The 23,535-nt window shown below is 41.9% G+C and overlaps 2 protein-coding genes across 3 annotated transcripts in view; one reads left to right on the top strand and one right to left on the bottom strand.

Annotated features, from left to right (window-relative positions):
• The window catches only part of megf6 (multiple EGF like domains 6), an 89,574-nt gene that overhangs the window by 31,134 nt on the left and 34,905 nt on the right, over positions 1–23,535 (top strand). For both annotated transcript variants that reach the window (XM_057839315.1, XM_057839317.1), the window contains 5 exons: positions 277–405; positions 547–675; positions 19,148–19,282; positions 21,470–21,595; positions 22,536–22,667. In XM_057839315.1, the coding sequence (XP_057695298.1) occupies positions 277–405; positions 547–675; positions 19,148–19,282; positions 21,470–21,595; positions 22,536–22,667 (651 nt within the window). The remainder of the gene's footprint in view (positions 1–276; positions 406–546; positions 676–19,147; positions 19,283–21,469; positions 21,596–22,535; positions 22,668–23,535) is intronic.
• On the bottom strand, positions 786–7,860 carry LOC130917680 (EH domain-containing protein 2-like). The gene is made up of 6 exons (XM_057839318.1): positions 7,507–7,860; positions 7,241–7,417; positions 7,034–7,131; positions 6,231–6,643; positions 5,982–6,146; positions 786–1,498 (listed from the first exon to the last, which is right to left on the bottom strand). Exons 1-6 carry the CDS (start codon positions 7,725–7,727, stop codon positions 941–943), a joined length of 1,632 nt encoding a protein of 543 aa, XP_057695301.1. The 5' UTR covers positions 7,728–7,860; the 3' UTR covers positions 786–940.

Here is a 23,535-nt window from a genome sequence, read left to right as displayed (position 1 = left end):
AAGTCTTATTGGCAAAACCTACTGTCATGTTTATGTCAAGCATAGATGTTGGCATCTGCTAAATATTACAAACGCAAAAATAACTTATAAATTAAAGAAATCAGTATAGCAACTAAAACCTTTTCAATTCTGTCAGTGCTGTCCATTACTCATTTACTAGTGTAATTTAATTAATTAACTCTTTTTTGTTTCGTTTTTAATTTAAATGTCTATTTTGAACATGAGAAAAATGATACCCACTGTACTGTACTTTTCAAGACCCCCATTTTTCTCCAGCTTGTCCACAGGGCACATATGGACTGACTTGTAACAGTCTGTGCCAATGTAAGAATGGAGGCACATGTGACCCTGTGACCGGGACATGTTCATGCCCTCCTGGGATACAAGGTCTACAGTGCGAGGATGGTTTGTGCACAAATTCACAAATATCTCATCAAAAACATTTTCCTTTAGTGTTTTTTGAACATTAAATTAAATTCTTTCATGATCCCATTGAAATTTTGGTCCCTGATTATCACAGTGTTCTGTTGTCGTTAAATTTTACAGGTTGTCCGAGAGGCTATTTCGGAAGTCAGTGTTTGAGAAAGTGCAATTGTCCAAACAATGGACCCTGCCATCGTCTATATGGCGCTTGCCTGTGTTCCCCAGGAATATATGGCCGACACTGCCATTTGCGTGAGTATCAACTTGACTGATTGTACCAATGAATAGTTCTTGACTGTTTATAGGTGTTGATTCTCACAGTAAGCAGACACATTTTGCAAAACTAGAAAAATGGTCCTTTAATCACTTTAAAAAAAAGCATAAAAAATCCAACTACAGGACATATAAAAAATGCATGCAGAATTTAGGATGTGTTTCTTAAAATTAAAAAATATATACACATAATATAGTATACTATACAGGTGTACATATTCCAGCTCCCTATTGCATGGCCTGTTTAGATCCCTTCACCAGTGAGACTTAGTCGTTTTGAAGGTGGTACCAGGTGAGAGGGCAACTCACGCGGGAGCCAATGACCCTCCAGTTTTCCTTCAATAAGATGGACAGCCAAAGCAAACTCCTCATTGTCCAGCATACCATCGGCATCAATGTCTGACAGCCTCCAAATATGGGCGAGGACTGTATTTGGCAGAAGTGTTGTCGTCATCCATTCTTTAACCTTGGCTCCACTAAGTTTGCCCTCATTTGGGCTGAGGTTATAGAAGATCTCATCATATTTTGGCTTATGTCTCTCAACTATCCAATCGATGGAATCTTGTTCGCTATCGTCGCCATCTTTGATTTCTTTAAAGGGATGTCTCTTGTAATAGTCACGCCTGAAAGTTCCCAGGAACTCACCATCCAAAACCCCGGGCGGGGATTCATTTACAAGTTCTTGTTGCTGAAGCATCGGCACAAGCTTAGCTATGTCAGTGTTTAAGAGTTTGTCTAGGGACGCCATCATACTTGGTTTCAGTTTCTTGAACTTTGAGAAATTCTGACTCAGAAGTTGCTCCTGAAAAGATAAAGGTGGACACGTTAATTCAGATTATAATGACTGGTCTCATTCACATACATTGTATCACAAAAGTGACTACACCCCTCACATTTCTGCAGATAGTATATCTTTTCATGGGACAACATTGACAAAATGACACTTTGACACAATGAAAAGTAGTCTGTGTGCAGTTTAAGTAATAGAGTTAATTTATTTTCCCCTCAAAATAACTCAAAATATAGCCATTAATATCTAAACCCTTGCAACAAAACTGAGTACACCCCTTAGAAACTACATATGTACATCCCTAAATATCCAGATTGAGTACTGCTTGTCATTTTCCCTCCAAAATGTCATGTGACTCGTTACAGGAGACCATACGTCGCACTCCTGGGGTGACAGCCATGCACACCAATTTGATGTAGAGCGTGGCATATGGTCTTAGCACTAATAGGCTGACCCCCCACCTCTTCAATCGTTGCAGCAATGCTGACAGCACTCCTGTAATGAGTCACATAACATTTTGAAGGGAAAATGACAAGCAGTACTCAATTTAGACATTTAGGGATGTACGTACGGTAGTTTGTAAGGGGTGTACTCACTTTTGTTGCACTGGGTTTAGATATTAATGGCTATATTTTGAGTTATTTTTGAGGGGAAAATAAATTAACTCTATTATATAAGCTGCACACAGGTTATTTTTCATTGTGTCAAAGTGTTATTTTGTCAGTGTTGTCGCATAAAAGATATACTTAAATATCAACAGAAATGCGAGGGGTGTACTCACTTTTGTGATGCACTTTAAATACTCAGGGAAGTTTGCATTATTTGACATATATTACAATTTGGGGTCTTGTCCTAAAGCCACGTGGAAATTTGGGATTTCATCATCTAAAGGGTACTACATAAAACTAACATCTTTAATGTAATTAATTATACCTTTACAAATAGAATGATGAGGATGGTTTATTGATTTGAGATGCAGCATTCAACATTTGTTATAATATTTTATAAAGATAAAAAAAAAAGTTTATATTTAGAAATTTACCTTGCCATCTTTGGTATCGACAAACATTGGGACTTTTTTCATTAGTGCTGAATTTAAATACCATATTGGCCTGAATATAATACGGCCCTGATTATAAGACTTTCAAGATTTTCAAGACTCAAGTTTGAAAAAAGACTTTTTGAACACCAAATTAATTTTTATATAATAGTTAAATTAGTTACAGTACATCCGAAACAAATGATTATAACAATATATTTGAGGGAAAAAGCATGTTATTTTGCTTCATTCAAATCTTAATATCTGAACATTTAAATATGTAAACTAAAGTGCAATCACATTCATAAATGAATGGCTCCTGGTTTTTGAAATGTAAATAAACCAATCTATTGTGATAAAAGAACAAAATTGCTATAACTGCATTACCCTCAAAGTAAAGTCTAACTGTAACTGTAGTCTTGATACAAATTTGAATAAGGAAAAACATTGCAATAAAATAATGCAAACTGGTTAAACTAAAAAGAGTAGCTGAGATCTGTCATGACAGAACATCGTTTCAATGATATCTGGCACCATCCAGCGTCGTGAATGGGGAGAGTAGCTGAGATCTGTCATGACAGAACATCGCTTCAATGATATCTGGCGCCATCTAGCGTCGTGAATGGGTATAATGTCTAGACCGCGAATATAAGACGAACCTCTCTTTTTCAGTTTTATTTCAATGCAAAAAACTCAGTCTTATATTCGAGCCAATACGGTATGTCTGCAGACACAAATCCACCTAAAATGTCTCCATATTGATCTTAGGCTTAATAAAACTGACATGAGACAGTGTTCTTTGCCTAACTCATGCCCATTTTACGCTAAGGAAGTTTTTATTCACTTTGTCTGATATTTTTTTATAGCGTGCGAACAAATCTACTGACACTCCTTAAAGTTTGCAATATCTCCAATAGAAGTAACTCATCATATTTCCCTGTGCTGTGGAGTTATTATATAAAGTTACTACCTTTGAATTTTTGCATTTTATACCTCATTGTTTTGCTACGTAATGGCTAATGGCCTTGAAACAGAGTTCAAGAAAACAATGCAACACTCGTTAAGTCATTTTTGATCTTACAGATCCTTGCGAAAGTATGCAGTTCTTGAACTTTTCAACCTTTCGCCACATTTCAGGCTTCAAACATAAAGATATAAATTTTATTTTATTTTTTTCAAGAATCAACAACAATTGGTACACAATCATGAAGTTGGATGAAATGTATTGTATATTTTACATTGAAAAGTGAGGTATGCAATATTATTTGACCCAGTTACTTTCGGTGCAGTAAACTCACTCCAGACGTTCAGTAAGGATCTCTGAATGATCCAATGTTGTCCTAAATGACTGATGAGATGATAAATAGAATCGATCTGTGTATAATCAATTCTCCGTATTAAGGCATCTACTCTGTGATAGTCTCAGGGTTCTGTTGAAAGTGCAGAGACTATCATGAAGACTAAGGAACACACCAGGCAGGCCTGAGATACTGTTGTGGAGAAGTTTAAAGCCGGATTTGGATACAAAAAGATTTCCCAAGCTTTAAACATCTCAAGGAGCACTGTGCAAGCCATCATATTGAAATGGAAGGAGTATCAGACCACTGGAAATCTACCAAGACCTGACCATCCATCTAAACTTTCACCTCGAACAAGGAGAACACTGATCAGAGATGCAGACAAGAGGCCTATGATCACTCTGGATGAACTTCAAAGATCTACAGCTGAGGTGGGAGAGTCTGTCCATGGGACAAGAATCAGTCGTACAGTGCACAAATCTGGCCTTTATGGAAGAGTGGCAAGAAGAAAGCCAATTTTCAAAGATATCCAGAAAAAGGCCACCTAGGAGACACGCTAAACATGTGAAAGAAGGTGCTCTGGTCAAATGAAACAAAAATTGAAAATTTTAGCCACAATGCAAAACGATATGTTTGGTGTAAAAGTAACACAGCTCATCAACCTGAACACACCATCCCCTCTGTCAAACATGGTGGTGGCAGCCTCATGTTTTGGGCCTGCTTTTCTTCAGCAGGGACAGGGAGGATGGTTAAAATTCATGGGAAGATGAATGGAGCCAAATACAGGACCATTCTGGAAGAAAACCTGTTGGAGTCTGCAAATGACCTGAAATTGGGACGGAGATTTATCTTACACCAGAACAATGATCCAAAACACAAAGCCAAAACTACAATGGAATGGTTCACAAATAAACGTACCCAGGTGTTAGAATGGCCAAGTCAAAGTCCAGACCTGAATCCAATCGAGAATCTGTGTGCAGAGCTAAAGACTGCTGTTCACAAACGACTATTCATCCAACCTCACTTAGCTCGAGCTGTTTTACAAGAAAGAATATGCAGCAATTTCAGCTTCTCGATGTGCAAAACTGATAGATACATACCCCAAGTGACTTGCAGCTGTAATTGCAACAAAAGGTGGCGCTACAAGGTATTAATGCAAGGGGGTTGATTAATCCTGCACGCCCCACCTTTCAGGTTTTTATTTGTTAAAAACATCAAATATCCAATAAATTTAATTCCACTTCACGATTGTGTCTTAATTGTTGTTGATTCTTGACATTTTTTTTTTTTTTTGTAATTTGATATCTTTATGTTGAAGCCTGAAATGTGGTGAAAGCTTGAAAAGTTCAAGGGGGCTGAACACTTTCGCAAGGCACTGTACAAAATTAAAGGCTTCTTTGTATGGGTGACAAGTCAGAGAAGCTTTTTGTGAGAATGGCTGGCTGCCACTATTCTATTCTATTCTATTCTATTCTATTCTATTCTATTCTATTCTATTCTATTCTATGTTTAAATGACAGCTTGATAAATAATAATCACATTTAGCTTATTGAATATGAATTAAATTGATTTTGTTGTTGTTTTGATGAACAAAACATGTTTGGAAGATGGCATTCCATTGTACGTTTCTTAAAAGTGTCATTTTGAAGGTGGTGAGATTCTGACATTTCTTGATCTATAAAATTGGAGTATAGGATAGTATGGGAGTAATACTGCCACTTTATAGTATTCTACATTTCTTTTTTGGAGACTGGCTTAAGTGAACAGCAGATTTTGTCTCCATTCCTGCATTGATGTTGCAAGACATCTTGATTTTATAAATAAAATTGGCATTCCAGTGGCAGTTAATTATTTACAGATTTCTCTTATATTGATATTATTGAAATAAATGAAGGTTTCATATTACTAAGCAAAAATTCACACACTAAGGTTTTTAGAATTTTGACATTATAGGCCCTTTAAGGCTTATTATAATCATTTCTTGTTGCTAAACCTTTTGTTCAGGAGCAAATATTCCAAATGCATTTCATAGCTGACCGGCTTTGGTTTAGGTTTAAGCTTATGTTTAGGACATGAATGGGACATTATTTTCTGGAGCATAGCCATTCCCAAAGTGGCTGGCCTCTGTTGTGAGCTATTATGAGCATTTCAGGGTGACCTGCATCTTGGTGCAATCGGGGAAATCTCCTGCTGGAACTCTGTGTTGCTGCTGGATCTTTGTGAAAATGACTGGAAGCTGGTAGATCAGATTGTGCTTCTTGCTCTCTTTGCAAAAAATAGTTGGCATCTCCTGCTTCAGATAGCTAATGATGTGTGCATGAGCCTAAGTGAACAATAAAACAAACATTATATTCAACAATATCAACAATTAACGATAATGTGTTCCCTGTTAGGTACTGTATGTTACCCTGACGAGTCGGGCTCTCTTCACCAAGTCATTCAATTTCCTCACAGCAGCGTTGTGTGGGAGGTTCCTTATATCGGCCAACAGATCCTCCTCCTCCAAGTCTATCAGCTGGTAGTGGTCACACATCTGCCTTGGCTCTGACCAAAAGGATCCAATGTAAACTCGCAAAATTTCAGGAGTTTTAAACACTTTCCCTAGTGACCACATGAGGGCGCCATATACTCTCATGAGCTGCTGGGAGTCCACCCTGTCTGCCTTGTTTAGAACCACACGTAACTTGTCCTCGTAGCCAAATAGGGCCCCGAAGGCCCGAGTGAGCTCATCGGAGAACTCAAGCTTGTGTGCATCAAACAGCAGGATGATCCGATCCACACGCTCGGCAAACCAGCGCAGCACAGCTGGTAGGTCGTAGCCTTCGGAGAAGGAACATTGGGTTTTGATTAACGTCGATGGTAATTAGGTCTGCCCCTGTGTCTCAAAAAACAGTGGGGAAACACGTAACATATTCCAGTAGCCTTCACTGTTTGCAAGCCATTTCAGTTACACCCATGGATGAACGTTTCAAGGAAGTAAAGCAGAGGCTTCTCGGGTACTTTTTGCCCATCTCCTCCCAACTTTGTCAAATTGTTCTCATCTGCTGTGGTCTGGACTCAAATGAATTTGATTAAGCATTGCATCACTCAAATTCCTACTTTGCATCATCTGCTTTTACTATAGTTTTGATATAAAGTGGATATGCAGTGTCAGAGAAATTAATTTATACAGAAGTTAAAAGCAAAGATAAATTTGGTATCCTTACCCACCTCTGCTTAGTTTTTTCTTGGCTGCAGTTAAGATGCCCGGTGTATCAATGATGCTAATACTCTCAAGAACCTGATTGGGCATTTGTACACACTGAAATCTGCACACAGTATAAACGATTATCCATATTAAAAATTAATAATTACACTTTTCTATATGATCACACATTCTCCTCTCTCTTTTGATCTTTCTCTCTTGCACGCCATCACCTGTTTAAAAATGTATTTCCAAAAGGGTCCAGGTTACGAAAGGGCTTTTTGGGATCCATTGTGAGTGCATTCCCTGGTATGATTCCCTCCACCTCTCCATGCATGAGGGCTGTGAAGCAATCAGTGGTTGGCTCTGGCCCCACTCTGCTACCCAGAAAGTCTTGTTCTATAAGATATCTGAAAACAGAGATGACATTGCATATTGTTTTTCTGTATATTCATCTGCATACTGCTTGCTTAACTGCCCTACAATCTGATAGGATTACCTGATAAAAGTTGTCTTCCCTGTAGAGTACTGACCCATCACCAGCACCATGGGTTTGTTGTCGAAGTCTGCATCCTCGTAGCTTGGAGAGTGGTAGTGATGGAAGGAATAGTACTTCTCTATCGGCAGCAGTCGTTTGTAGTAAAGATTTCTTAGCTCTTCTGTCACCACGTTGACACCCCCGAGTGTTTTTGGATTTCCTCTAAGTCTCCAACTAGACATTGTGGGGACTTGGTTTTGCAGTTATTTTCTCAGTGCGAAAGCGACTCACTACAAGCACAAAAGAGAATAATGGAAGAATGTGCTCGAAAAATATTGTCAGATTCCCACAGCTGCCTGCTCCATCCTGCAGTGTGACTTTTAGAGGGTGGAGAGGGTGTAACCAGAGACCCCAGCTGCACCTCACACAAAGTCTCTGTCAAGCAGGACAAGGGTGGAGTGGAGTTTTTGCTGCTGCATGGGGACAATCTTGGCAGACTGCATTGTAGATTGAGCATTCCTAAGAATTATAATAGATTTCTCATTGCACATTCATCTGTCTTTAAAAGTGCATCTGTCTTTCATTTTCATAACAGTTGTCAATACTGTATCTGCAGAAAGCCAACCTCTTCTAAATTCATATGTAGAAGTACTATTGAAAACTAGTACAAACAAATAATAAATCATTTTTTGTGTTTTATTACATGCATTAATTGTGCTTAAGATTGCATATGTCTGACACAGACAGTCTTGTATAAAGTACCTGAAACAAAAATGAAAGTACAAGTAGCTTCTCAGAAAGTAACTGTATAGTAGCAAGGACAGTCACACTTGCACAAACATCTTTAAGTGTGAGACACATGTTGTACTTACAATAGGTATGTATAAAAGTAGTGCTGTCAATAGCTTAAAAAACACCAGAAATTAATCACGTGACATTCTGAAATTAATATAGATTTATTCAGATGAACCACAAGTAACCTAGCAATAAATCAAAAATTCTAAGTGGTTTACATCACATAAAAATCCAAAAACACAAATAAAATGATCTACAGAAATCACATTAAATCTCCTTTGACTCACAGGAAGGCAGTGTAAAAATTTAATAACCGGTGTAATATGGTCCAGCTTCTTTATATTTGTAAGGATTCTGGCAGCATCATTCTGTACTAGCTGCAACTTCCTGATTGATTTCTTGTTAAGACCATTCATAGTTTGGACAAAAGCAACTTAATTCTGGCTATATCTTTTTTTAATGTGGTAATCTGTAGATTTAATGACAAAGATGGCTGTCGCAGTTTCGGTCTGAGTCAATAATTATAACAAGATTTCTGGCTTGGTTTGTATCTGTTAAATTATGCCCAGGTGAGTGCTGATCTTTGATCTTTCCTTTTTTGGCCTAAAAATGATCACCTCTTCCACACAGTTAACTGGAGAAAATTCTGTTATATCCATTCATTGATTTGATGCTGCCACTCATTTACAGGGAGACTAAGGGTCTGTTGTTTTATTGTTTATTGTCATCATCATCGGTATCATTGACAGTTACAAGATAGCATTGTGATAAGATTAATTAACCCGAAGAAAAGACAAGGGCTGACGGGAGAAGCCTGGGCTTATTAAATCCCGTCCCCACTAAACCAAAGGATGAAAATCTTTGCATGATAGTGGAGACATTTCACATTGTGATACAAGTGCTATTTATTTATTTATTTTTTTTTAATTTTACACATGAATTATCTTCCCAGTAGTCATTGATTAGACGTGGCACTTGGGTCATTCAGTCAATCATTCGTTTGCTCATTGATTTCAGGACATGGGCGTTGGCTCGATGTAGGTCGCTTTGTTGAGAAAATCTTGTCCAAGGTACTTAGATATCAGTTGAGCAGTTCCATGACGCATAAGATTGGTACAGAATTAATCACAACTTGACCGCGTTCGCGTGAGTCAGCAGCAGAGGTTGCGCTAGACTTTTTCGTTGTCTGTCATTTTGACTGACAGGGTCATAAAAATCCGGTCATAATCTATTTTTACGCGTCACTTAAATTTTTAAAATGATAATAATGACATTGTGGTGACCCTTTGTTTGGCATAATTCATCTTCCGTACTTGTGTGTCCATTTGGCTGAGCGCGTTACCGGCTACGACACAGTCACGTGACAGAGACACTTAAGAGCCGCGCGCGTTCCGGCTTGAATATGAAGAAAGAGTTCACAGAGAGCAGCAGGGCTACAGCGGCTGGACACAGCAATTCGAGCTAACAAGACTCTTAACATTGCATACCGCTTCAACATATTCAATAGTATTTAGTTTTCATTCATTTTAAATTAATATTCTGTCCGAACAAGCTTAACAGAGAATCCACACCGTGCCATCACACATCAAGCAGATGAATATGTAACTTTTTCTCCGCAGTGACAAAAACAGCTGACTGTGGCCCCAGTAGGTAGGCTACATATTGAACAATGAAATTAACAGTTCATCTGCTGTGGCCTGAACGCAGTCTGAAACCTTCCTTCTGGTGCGCATGGACTTGAATTGCGTGCCCGCTTGTGCAGTCCCTCTTTTTTCACCTCTTTTATCAACACCATCGTCGTTTTGGGGCTTTTTGAAGAAACTTCGGACACTCAGTTGCCTTGACTGTTAGGGCCCCTGCTCCTTGAGCCCTGCTCCTCTCCCTTGTGTGTGTGTGTGTCTTGATTGCAGGATTGGACAGATGGGTGAGCCTGGGACCAGGTGCAGTCAATCGTCATCAACAGCCTACTTAAGCCAGTCCCTGGCCTCACTTCATCGCCAGATCAACATCTCCTCTCGAAGAGTTTGTGACACGAGCCCTTGATACTTCTAGTAATCTGTATTGCCTTGCTTCAGCTCATTTTACCTTTGTTCACAGATCCTGCATTGCTCACCAGACTTCACAGCTCACCTGCTTACACATCAACTGCCCGCCTGACTATCTGGACAAAGACTGCCTCCACATACAGCAATAAACAATTGATGTCACTGCCACCCTGCCTTCCTTCTCTGCGTTTGGGTCTCCCGCTCAGCCCGAAACCTAACAGTTTGATCTGGCCAAAATATGGACCCAGCAGAGACCGAACTGCTCCGCCACCGAGCAGCTGCCCAGGACGTTCTTCTGGAGCAACACGGTGAGGCAATCACCACCCTCACGAGCCAATTATGTGAATTTGCCAAAACCCTGACTCGCCTCCAGGATGGGCTCTCCTCCCTTCAGGCCTTTAAGCATGTGGCACCTGCTCCGGAGTCACCCTACACAGCCCCTTTTACCTTCAGAGAGCCGTTCGTCCCAGCACCTGCTCCATATCATGGAGACTTGGGGGCTTGTCGAGCCTTTTTGGTTCAATGTGCACTCGTTTTCACGCAGCAGCCCTACACGTACGCTTCCGAGGACGCTAAAATAGCATACCTTATTGGCTGCCTTCGTGGCGCCGCGCTAGAATGGGCTAAAGCGACATGGGAGAGGCGCTCACCTGCCTGCTCCTCCTATCACACCTTTACGGAGGAAATGAAGAAGGTGTTCGATCACCCAGTGCGCGGCAGAGAGGCAGCGAAGTGTCTCATGTCGCTCCAGCAAGGCACAAACAGCGTAGCAGAGTTCGCAATCCGCTTTAGGACGCTTGCTGCTGAGAGCCGCTTCAACAATGTGGCACTCCAAGAGATCTTCCGGGGTGCGCTCAACGACTCAATCAAGGATGAATTGGCCGCCCGTGATGAACCTGCTGACCTCGACCACCTCGTTGACCTTTCCATCCGAATAGATTGTCGTCTCCGTGAGCGCCACAGGGAACGTTTGAGACTTCAGGGACCACTGGCTTCATCGTCCACCCAGCCACATGCCTCGCTTCCCCCTTCATTCCATGGAGGGCACGACTCCCCATCTGCTCTACCCGAGCTAATGCAGCTGGGACGTGCCCGGCTCTCTACTGAGGAGAGGGAGCGCCGGCGGTGTGCCAAATTGTGCCTCTACTGTGGGGGTGAAAACCATTTTGTCGCTAACTGCCCTGTGCGGTCAGGGAGGTCGGCCACGCCACTCTCCAACAAGAACAGCCCGGTGAGTCACGATCAAACCATAACAATCGCACGTTTAAAGCTTTCTGCCATGCTTTGTTGGAGAGAACAGTCTGTTCCGTTATATGCCCTTGTTGATTCTGGTGCAGACGATAACCTAATTGACCGCACTCTGGTCGACCAGATGGGGATCACTCTGCTGCCCCTAAAAACCCCGATCAAGGCTCGAGCCCTCAATGGCGACCTGCTATATCGTGTGACTCAGGAGACTGCCCCCTTATCCTTAGTGCTCTCGGGAAACCACAGAGAAGTAACAAAGTTTTATGTTTTTGAGAATCTTCAAGTGCCCTTAGTTCTCGGCCTGCCTTGGTTAAAGGCCCACAACCCCAACATCGACTGGAGGGGGGGCAGCATATCTGGTTGGAGTGACTTTTGCCTCAGTAATTGCCTGGGATCCGCTGTCGGGGTCGCTGTTGCACAACCAGCTCCAGAGCAGGTAGATCTGTCCCTTGTTCCAGCCTGTTATCACGATCTTGCTCCCGTTTTCAGCAAAAGCCGTGCCAAGACGCTACCACCTCACAGGCCCTACGACTGCGCCATCGACTTGAAGCCTGGGGCGCCCCTTCCCAGTGGACGGCTTTTCAACATCTCGCGCCAGGAACGCCAAGCTATGGAGGAATACATCTCGGAATCTTTGGCTGCTGGTGTAATCCGTCCCTCTTCTTCGCCGGTGGGGGCTGGCTTTTTCTTTGTAGGGAAAAAGGACAAGACCCTGCGACCTTGTGTTGACTACAGAGGCCTTAACAGCATAACAGTCAAAAACAGGTACCCGCTTCCTCTTATCGACTCTGCCTTTGCTTCCCTTCATGGTGCCACAGTCTTCACGAAGCTCGACCTGCGCCAAGCCTACCATCTGGTCCGCATTCGTGAAGGAGACGAATGGAAGACGGCCTTCAACACTCATCGTGGCCACTATGAGTATTTGGTGATGCCCTTTGGTTTGACTAATGCGCCTGCCTTCTTCCAGTGCCTTGTGAATGATGTCCTGCGGGACATGATAGGCGCATTTGTGTTCGTATATCTGGATGACATTCTTGTGTTTTCAAATTCCCTCACAGCACACGTAGATCACGTTCGGCAGGTGCTCCAAAGGCTCCTTGAAAACCAGCTCTACGTCAAACCCGAGAAGTGCGAATTCCATGTCTCACATACCACGTTCCTTGGCTTTGTCGTCGCTGAGGGAAAATTGAAAATGGGCCCCGCCAAAGTGACAGCTGTCACCGACTGGCCCAGGCCAGCCTCTCGGAAGGCCCTGCAGCGCTTCTTGGGATTTGCGAACTACCTCCGGCGATTTATCAGGGATTATAGCCGGGTCGCTGCCCCCCTCACGGGCCTCACCTCTCCATCAGTACCATTCAGGTGGACTGACGCAGCGGAAGCGGCATTCAGCGATCTCAAGAGGCGGTTCAGTTCTGCACCCATCCTTTGTCACCCTGACCTAACACGCCAGTTCATTGTCGAGGTGGACGCTTCAGATCTAGGAGTGGGAGCCGTGCTTTCCCAGCGCTCGGAGGATGGCAAGGTACACCCATGCGCATTCTTTTCCCGCAGGCTCTCGGCGGCAGAGCGCAATTACAGCATTGGGGACAGGGAGCTCTTGGCGGTGAAGCTTGCTTTGGAGGAATGGCGCCACTTCCTGGAAGGGGCAGAGCACCCATTTGTCGTCTGGACAGACCATCGAAACCTGGAGTACATTCGGTCGGCCAAGAGACTGAACTCCAGGCAGGCAAGGTGGGCTCTCTTCTTCGACCGCTTCTCCTTCACTCTTTCTTACCGTCCAGGGTCTCAGAACATCAAGCCTGACGCACTGTCCCGCCAGTTTGCGCCCGATAGTGAAAGACCAGAACCCAAACCCATTCTATCCCCTTCCTGTTTTGTGGCATCTCTCAACTGGGAGATCGAGTCGGTGGTCAAGCGGGCCCAAGCGCAACAAGCAGATCCAGGGGGAGGCCCCAAGAACCGTTTGTTTGTGCCTGATTCTGTCCGGGCCCAGGTGCTGGAGTGGGGGCACTCCACACCCCTGACATGCCACCCTGGTGTGCGTAGAACGCTGGCCTTTATCAGACGGCGATTCTGGTGGCCGTCCATGGAAGGGGACACAAAAGCATTTGTGGCAGCTTGCACGGTCTGCGCCCGTAATAAGACCTCCACCTAGCCCAGTTCCGGTCTTCTTCAGCCACTTCCTGTTCCTGGCCGCCCATGGTCGCACATTGCTCTTGACTTCGTCACTGGTCTCCCGCCATCTAAGGGTAACAGTCATACTCACAGTAATAGACCGTTTCTCAAAGACTGCTCATTTCCTTGCATTACCCAAACTCCCATCTGCTAAAGAGACTGCAGACCTGCTGGTCAACAACGTTTTTCGTCTTCATGGAATTCCTGCTGACATTGTGTCTGACCGTGGTCCCCAGTTCGTCTCCCAAGTCTGGAGGGCTTTCTGTGCAGCCCTGGGCGTCAAGATCAGTCTGTCTTCCGGATACCATCCACAGACTAACGGGCAAGCAGAACGAGCCAACCAACAACTGGAGTCGGCCCTGCGCTGTATGACCAGCACGCATCCCTCTTCCTGGTGCTCACATCTTGCCTGGGTCGAGTATGCGCACAACACGCTGCCAAGCGCTTCCTCTGGTTTGTCCCCCTTTCAATGTTCATTAGGTTACCAGCCCCCCCTGTTTCCGTCGCAGGAGACGGAATGTGCTGTTCCATCAGTACAAGCCCACATGCGCAAGTGTGCCAGGGTCTGGAAGACTGCCCGCACGGCCCTGCTCCGCGCAGCCTCAAGCTCCAAAGCGCAGGCCGATCGCCGCCGCACGCCTGCGCCCACCTACAACGTCGGACAGCAGGTCTGGCTCAATGCCCGTAACCTCCCCCTCAAGGTGGAGTCCAGAAAACTGTCGCCGCGTTTTGTGGGCCCGTACGAAATCGTGGCTATTGTAAACCCAAGCGCTGTCCGCCTCAAGCTTCCGGCCTCTCTTCGAGTCCACCCCACATTCCATGTGTCCCAAATAAAGCCAGTCTCATCCAGTCCGCTGTCTCCTTCAGTGCCAGCTCCTCCTCCTCCCCGGCTCATCGATGGGCATCCCGCCTTCACTGTCCGGAGGCTGCTGGACGTCCGCCGGCGAGGTCGGGGCCTCCAGTACTTGGTGGACTGGGAGGGTTACGGGCCTGAGGAGCGCAGCTGGGTCCCCGCCCGCCATGTGCTGTGTCGGTCCCTTATCCGCGACTTTCACCGTCAGCACCCTGGTCGTCTGGCTCGGGCGCCAGGTGGCGCCTGTGGGAGGGGGGGTACTGTTAGGGCCCCTGCTCCTTGAGCCCTGCTCCTCTCCCTTGTGTGTGTGTGTGTCTTGATTGCAGGATTGGACAGATGGGTGAGCCTGGGACCAGGTGCAGTCAATCGTCATCAACAGCCTACTTAAGCCAGTCCCTGGCCTCACTTCATCGCCAGATCAACATCTCCTCTCGAAGAGTTTGTGACACGAGCCCTTGATACTTCTAGTAATCTGTATTGCCTTGCTTCAGCTCATTTTACCTTTGTTCACAGATCCTGCATTGCTCACCTGACTTCACAGCTCACCTGCTTACACACCAACTGCCCGCCTGACTATCTGGACAAAGACTGCCTCCACATACAGCAATAAACAATTGATGTCACTGCCACCCTGCCTTCCTTCTCTGCGTTTGGGTCTCCCGCTCAGCCAGAAACCTAACATTGACATTTTTCCGAGTAAGGCCAACGACGTCATGCATCAAGAGAGACAATAGCTAATTAATATTCTCACTCGCCACCCTGTGGTCTGGGGTGTGAATTGCAACCTGTCAAAATGACAAATGGACTTCAGTTTTTTCCGTCACCGTTTTAAAAAATCGGTCAACGACAGAAAATATTCGGTTAATGCGACCCCTGGTCAGCAGATGAATAACAACTGATGTTCTGTTGTTGTGACAGAGCTGATTATCAAGGCATGTTATGTCTCACTTTATCTTTTGTCTCTCCTTCTCCTCCCCTTTTGTTATGGGAACACTATGTAGTATTTGTGTCTCTGGCTTAACGCACTGATTTTGAACCTTGTACAGTTCTTATCCATGCTAGAGGTCAGACTGAATAACGGTTTACAGTATAACGGTTTAGAGTAAGTTCTTTATATGTTGTCTTAAAGGCTGCTAGGATCCCCGTGTTAGTCAGTGAGGGGTCTAGAGCAGGGGTCCCCATCTGCTGGGCCGCGGACCGGTACCGGTCCGTGGCGCATTTGCTACTGGGCCGCACAGAAATAATAATTTATTAACGACCGCATTCTGGCCGAATTAAACCTGTGCCTCTGCTTAACACACCATTATCCCTGTCTACTCTAGACATAATACTAAAGGATAGATTAGAATGTAGTCATGGAAATCCATTGATTGGACTGCTAGCAGTACATCTTGTTTTGTGTATATAACTATGTGTGCTTGTCCTCAACAATAACGTATTACTAGGCAGCGGGCGCAGCACATTTGTTCCCGGAAATAATTAGCCCCCACACGAGCGAAGATGACTGGAAAACAGACGTCTTTAGAGATATTTTTTACGGCGAAAATGGCACCTGACCAACCAGAAGATGGGCATACAACCTCGAAGACCCACGACCTGCGAAGGAGTGTATTTGTGACCCGTTTGTGCACAAACCGAGTGATTCGAGTATGTCTGTGCAACAGGAGGAATAGCTTATAGAGATTGCATATGACGGCGACCTTAAACGTACATTTGAGACAACAACTCTACCGAGGTTCTGGATAAAAGTCATTCCGGAATATCCTGACATCGCTACGAGAGCGTTGAAAACCTTGCTTCAATTTCCAACATCGTATCTTTGTGAAGCGGGCTTCTTAATTAATGCTTAACGACAAGGCGAAGTCGTTAATGGTGAGAGAGCTGTGTGCAGTTGTTGTGTGCAGCTAACATGGCAGGATGTATCTGAGGAGAACTTTTCTGCATGTCCTTCCACGATCAAACGTAAGTTAATATTCCTTTCTTTAAAGTTTGTAGTGTTTACTTTGGAATTGCTGCATTTGCGGCCATGTTTAACGTTACGCTAATGCACAGAACTGCATCATTGCAATTTTTGATGGGTTGCAAAATTTCTCAGAACACTGTTCCGTGAAAAAAATACCCAAGTAACACCGGTCCGTGGAGCAAAAAAGGTTGGGGACCCCTGGTCTAGAGCATTCCAGAGGCGGGCCCCAATGATTGGAATCGAAAATAATTTTAAAGTGGTTCTTGCATGGCTATAGTTAAGACATTGTTCCCTCTTAAATCATAATTCGATTCCCTCGCCTGGAAGCAAATTTGTAAGTTATGCGGAAGACAATTTGTATGCGCCTTGTACATAATCTGTACAGTTTTGAAATGTATCAAATCATAAAATTTTAAGAACTTAGATTTGATGTATAGCTCATTTGTGTGAGCTCTATAATGGGCTTTATGGATAATCCTTATTGCTTTCTTTTGAAGGACCATCAGAGGATGCAGGTGGCCTTTATATGTGTTTCCCAAATTTCAGCACAATAGGTGAGATACGGCAAAATCAATGCACCGTAAAGTGTTTGGAGAGCCTTCTCTTCTAGCACATTTTGGGCTCTTAAGAGAATAGAAATGCTTCTGGCTAAGTTATTTTTCAGATGGCTTACATGTGCATTCCATGTTAATAAATCATCAATTACTACTCTTAAGACTTTGTGTTCTCTAACTCGCTGGATTGTCACATGGTTTATTTGTGTGTTTAAGTGCTCCTTCAGAACTTTTTTGCCAGATAGCATATATTTTGTTTTTTCAAGATTTATAGATAATCTATTAGCGTTGAACCATTGCTGCAGCTTATTTAGATCCACGTTATTTGCATAGTCAGACCTTTCAGGTAATTCCCTGAACAAAAAATATTGGTGTCATCCGCAAAAAGTGCCATTTTTAATAATTCAGAGACCTTGTATATATAATGTATATATAGAATAAACAGTTTTGGTCCCAGGACAGAGCCTTGAGGTACGCCGAATGTGATTTCAAGTGTATTTGACCTGTACCCATCAAATGTTACATATTTAGATCTTTTATGTAAATAACTACGTACCCAGTTCAGCACTACACCTCGAATTCCAAATCTCTCTAGTTTATCAAATAAAATATTGTGGTTCACTGTGTCAAATGCTTTTTTTTAGATCAAGGAAAATTCCCACGGAGTATTGCTTTTGGTCAATCGCATCCGTGATAATTTCTATTGACTCTGTCAATGCCTGTGAGGTGGAATGTTTTTTTCCTAAACCCATATTGACTATCATGTAGTAAGTGATGCTTTGTTGTGAACTTATCAAGTCTGTTATTAAAGACTATAATCATGTGGTGACACTGAAATGTAGTTGTGTGTCATCTGTATTGGTGTGATAGGAGATGTACTGTTCTATAATCAGAGCAAAGGGAAGCATACAGATTTTGAGTAGAAGCGCTCTGAGAATGGACCCTTGAGGAATCCCATTTGTGAATTTGGTTCGTCCAGGTCCATGGTTTACGACTGACACAAAGAAATCCCTATCTTGTAAATAAGATTTGAACCACTGAAGCACAGTGTCAGCGAGCCCAACCAACTGCTCCGGCCTGCTGAGTACTGTGTTATGGTCAACCGTGTCGAGAGCGGCACTGAGATCCAGTAATACCAGAACAGATGATTTTCCTGCGTCATAATTCCGACGGCAGAATGAATGTTTGTTTGTCTCTGTGTGCTGAGCGATTGATCTGGCAACCAATTTGGAGTGTAACCTGCCTATTGCCCGTAATTAGCTGGACTAGGCTACAGCACCCCCGCGACGCTCGGTAGTATCAGCGGCACGGAACATGAATTAGTGAATAAGTTCTCTTTGTCCATTATCTTCAACTATGTTAATTTCATACACAATACAATTAGCAACCAAGCTAAATAACATTAAAAAAAAAAAAAAAAAAACAATGGAATGATATGAATTACATTCCATTATGTGGCTCCTCTTTTGTTAAAGCGACGCTTTCGCAGTTTTGTCAACATCAAGTCAAGGTCACAGCCTGGTCAAGCATCCTTTTGAAGTCATAACCCCTCCATTTTCTTAACACAAAGGTTGTCACAAGTTTTCGTAAGTCCATTGCTTGTCCTTCAGAATGTACATTCTGTGCGCAAGAAGTATTGTTGTCAGCATTTTTTACGTCCTTTTTGGTATTACTTTGCGCCTGCTTAGATTTCCATACCAGTGTAACAACTATTTGCTGTTATTATAATTAGTTTTATAAGAGCACAGGAAGTTCTCGTTTTTCAGGGTTAATGTTGGCATATTTTGGGCATCAAATGGTTCTACACTAGTACTAAAGCTGACAATAACTAGCATATATACTTTAATTTCATATTTTCATATTTCAGATAAATCATGGGTTGAACAACAAAATCAACTCAAGAATAAAATCTAATTCTACAAAACAGTGATAACAGGTTTATTAGGTAACAAAACTGTAAGAAAAACCCTAACATTTAAAATCATCCAAACTAACATTTGACATTTTTTTTTTGTCTTGTTCTGTTCAGCTTGTCCCAGATGGACGCACGGCCCAGGCTGTTCGAAGGAATGTGAGTGTGTTCAAGAACATTCCACTGGCTGTGACCCCAAGATTGGGAGCTGTATATGTAAGCCTGCATACCATGGCTCGCAATGTGAAAAAGGTATTATCCCTTTGCAGGAAAACTGATCTTGTTGTAATTATTATGTCAGGCCATAGCTGCGATACTTGCCATGCTGGAGGAATGCTTCATTACGTACTGTGTGACATACTGCCTGAATCTCAACAAATTACTATCTCCTTTTCATTGTTAGGGTCACAAATACAGACTATTCATTGTAATTGTTTTCAACTGGTTACTTCTTCCAGTATACTGCTGTAAAAAGGTATTTCTAACACTACAACTACCAAGGGTGGATCAGTTGATACAAATCACTTTTGTAACCAGAGAAGGGTCATTCGACCCTAATCAGCATACCGCTTGCGATCACTGAGATCCTCGTTAGTCATTCCCATTCACACTCATAAAACCACAGGGTTGGATTGCTCCAAGTAGCATATCGAGTGTTTGCAGGGCAGGGCTGCCTTGGCTTTGTTGGACTGTGGACCGCTCAGGCAGGCTGTCGGGCAGACAACCTTTTTACATATTCAAAAACCTGCAGTTTGCCTACGTATGTACTGTATACTGAAGCTTGTGTTTACTGTGACAAAACAGCTGTTTGAGCTGCTGTGGAAAGTTCTTTTGTTATTGCGTGTTTTCAATTCATTTCATTCATTTTTTTTCGTTTATTTCAGGCATGCATGTCCTTGTCAAGACAGTAAATATATACAGCTCATCTAACAAAAAAGAGCAGCAACAAATTAAGCAATATGCAACATAAACTACACGCCTGTAAAGGAGCGGAAGGAAGAAAATTTATTTAATCCCACCCCTATTCTCATCTCATCCAGTACAAAAAAAATTCAACTACTTGCTTCCAAAATGTAGTCAACAAAATTCAGCTCAAACAATTTTGTACATAAATATACATTTTGTAACCAATTTGTGCCTTGTGATGAAGTTACCACAGGTAACATACAAACCTAAACAATTCCATACCAACATGGTAAATGAAAGTAAAACCATACTAACAATGGTAAAGGCCCCACATACAGGACAACAATTATAAATGACAACAATAACTATACCAACAATGGTAACGGACAACATAATAAACTGTGAACCTTGACAACTGAATGTTGGACTTGTCAAGACAAAGTAAAGGTGCTTGATGGGATTTTTCCCAAATTTGAATGAATGTACAGTACATATTATTTTGTATTATTTATACATTATTTTATGTGCTGTGCATTATTTATATTGTTAATATTTACATGTTTCAAACATTTTTTTAATGTTCTAACAATAATGTATGCATTTGTTGCACTTATTGACATTATATATACACACTAAAATAAATGTATGTTAAAAAGGTGGGGGTGACATTACTTTGCGGTTTTTCACTTTACGATGTTGGTTCTGGTCCCCATTAACAGCAATAAGTGAGGGATCACTGTACTAGCATGTGTTAATTCCATATTTTATGCTTTAGTTCATCGAAGGAAACAATGTGGTTGTTGACTTTGCTTTAGAGAAAATTGAGCTCCTTATCTCTTCTGCTTTAATAAAATGTACTGTATAGTATATGTGCCTTGTCTAAAATTACAGAGCTAAATTGGACATTCTCAAGCCACAATTTTAAGCTCATAAGCAAATGGCGTCACTGTGCATTAATATGATAATCCCCTGGCTTTTTTTTAGCCATTAACTGGGGGATGAAATTAACATTTAGCAATAGTCTTTGGTAGCTACCCAATATCACACTGAGCAACACATCCTCATCATAGTTCTGAAGTTTTGGGTTTGAATCTTGTGTAAGGTTTGCCTATTCTCCCTGTGCCCGGTATTGCATCGGTAGTCTGGTTCCCTCCCGCATTCTAAAAACATGCTTCTTCAGCTAAATGGACACTTAAAATTGTTTCTACATGTGAATATAATTTTGAATAGTTGACTATCCTTATGCCTTGTGAGTGGCTGGTTGCCATTCCAGGGTGTACCTCAGCTACCAGAGGCTCTAGCTCAACCGTGCCCCTTATTAGAACAAACGCTATTGGAATGGATGGATAGATGACAGCGAGGCATACAAAAACAGAAGGGCGATAACACCACAGTACTTCAGTTACAAGCTGCAATACAGCCTTTTTGCTTTAACCGTATGAAATAACTTTAAGATGACTTATTTATGCTTTAGTCAAGAATTACTGTGAAGCATAGATTTTTTTTTATTTTGTTGTTGTCATTTCTTTCAAGCTTGCCCAGCTGGACGCTATGGTGAGAACTGTCATCTGACTTGTGATTGTAATGAAGATCCTTGTCATCCTCGGACTGGACAGTGCATCTGTTCTGCTGGCAAGGCCGGCCCCTCATGTCAGGATGGTATTATTTCTTTCACTTTTGCCCTCTAAATTAGTATTGGGATATAACTATACCGTTCTGAAATTATAACAGTAAAATATTATATTTGAATGCATGTACCGTATTTTTGGATTATAAGTCACACATGAGTATAAGTCGCACCAGCCCAAAAATGCGCAGTGAAGAGGAAAAAAAACAAAACATTTAAGTCGCTTCAGAGTATAAGTCGCATTTTTGGGGGAACTTTACTTGATAAAAACCAGCACAAAGAACAGATATGTCATCTTGAAAGGCAATTTAAAATAAAAATATAATAGAGAGCAACATACTGAATAAGCGTACAATATGATAATGTTACATGATGCATGAACAACGAAATGCGAATGTGGCCAGTATGTTAACGTAACATAGCTATTAAGAGTTATTCAGATAACTATAGCATAGAAAACATGCTAACAAGTTTACCAAACCATCAGTGTCACTCCAAAATACCAAAATAACATGTGAAATGATATAATAATGTGCTAATAATTTCACACATCAGTCTCTCCAGAGTACAGGTATATGTCGCACCCCCATCCAAACTATGAAAAAAAACTGCGACTATAGTCCGAAAAATGCGATATGCCTTTATCTTATAGAAGACTGGTCAGAAGACATTTGTAATACATTTCTCCCAGATGATGATGAAAATGATGAGCATGTATTTTTAATTAGCGATAATAACTAAGTTACAGAACACAACATTATAAAACTTGTAATTTAATAAAGCATATAGTACAAATGTAGATCAAACATATATTTGTAAATAATAGTTGTAAATAATAGTTTTTAATCTATTATATGGGGTGCAAAGTCAATCACTGGAGTGACACTCTGGATATTTCATTGAGGAAAGGGTAAATCTTTATGAATTATAAACAATTATAAAACATTTATTTATGTATTTCTACTTCTGCAGCATGTGAAACTGGTTGGTGGGGTGAAGGATGCAACAATAAATGCCAGTGCCAAAACACTACTCTGGGCTGTGACCCTGTCACTGGTCACTGTGTGTGTGAGCTCGGCTTTACTGGACACAAATGTGAAGAAAGTAAGTTTCTAAAGAGATGCATCACATGCACATGATTTAACAATAATACAGTTGAAGGTTTGAGCAGTGGCTGCTGCCACCATGAGTTTTTCATAAGTCATAATATTTAGTTTTTAAAGTTTATGGATGTTTTATTTATTTATTTGTTTAAACACTTAATTGCCATATGCTATGACTGAGCATTTCACGTCTTTGCACATTTTACATTTTCTTCATTTTTAAGAATGACTGTCATGGGAAAGTATGTGTAAAACAGTGTCCAAATTCGGTCCTTTTTTTTTTTTTTTTTTTCAACCATACGAGCTCATTTTACCGTAATTTTCGGACTATAACCAACTACATTTTCACCTCATTTTGAATCAGGCAGCTTATAGTCCAGTGCGGCTGATTTGTTCATTTATTTGGGTTAATAGGTAACACTTTATCTGACAGCGGTGTCATAAAACTGTCATAAATATGACATGACACTGTTATGGGCATTAATGAATGCTTATAACAGATGTCATTAAGTGTCATCTGGTAAATTTTGTCACTAACTCCATTTATGTCCAACTCGGAGCTTTTATATCCATTCAAAATTTAGATAATTTCCCAGATGACACTAAATGACACCTGTCATTCATTCATTAATGCTCATGATTGTGTAATTGTGTGTGTGTCTTATGACGCCATACGTTCAAAATCTGTACGTTTTTTGTGCATTACATTTTTTTTCTCCGTTCGGATTTTGTCACTGTTTCTGCAACGAGACAATGTGCGTTAGTATGCGTTACTACGTTGGTTGAATGACGCGAGAAAAGTCAGAGACATGGATAGAGAAGAGCAGGAGTGGGAAAGAGGGAAGAGTGTTGTCACGGTGTTGCAAACG

Source organism: Corythoichthys intestinalis, chromosome 6 (assembly GCF_030265065.1).
Source record: "Corythoichthys intestinalis isolate RoL2023-P3 chromosome 6, ASM3026506v1, whole genome shotgun sequence".
Lineage (NCBI taxonomy): Eukaryota > Metazoa > Chordata > Actinopteri > Syngnathiformes > Syngnathidae > Corythoichthys > Corythoichthys intestinalis.
The sequence above is the reverse complement of the archived record's forward strand: the minus strand, read 5'-3'. Positions and strand labels throughout refer to the sequence as shown.

Bases quoted from the DNA above. Each gene is read 5' to 3' on its own strand.
- LOC130917680 (XM_057839318.1), bottom strand. From the start codon at position 7,727: ATGTCTAGTTGGAGACTTAGAGGAAATCCAAAAACACTCGGGGGTGTC. The intron at 7,418-7,506 runs GTAATCCTATCA...CTCTGTTTTCAG, and splicing joins GGGAAGACAACTTTTATCAG to ATATCTTATAGAACAAGACT. The intron at 6,644-7,033 runs GTGGGTAAGGAT...CCTTCTCCGAAG, and splicing joins CAAGAAAAAACTAAGCAGAG to GCTACGACCTACCAGCTGTG.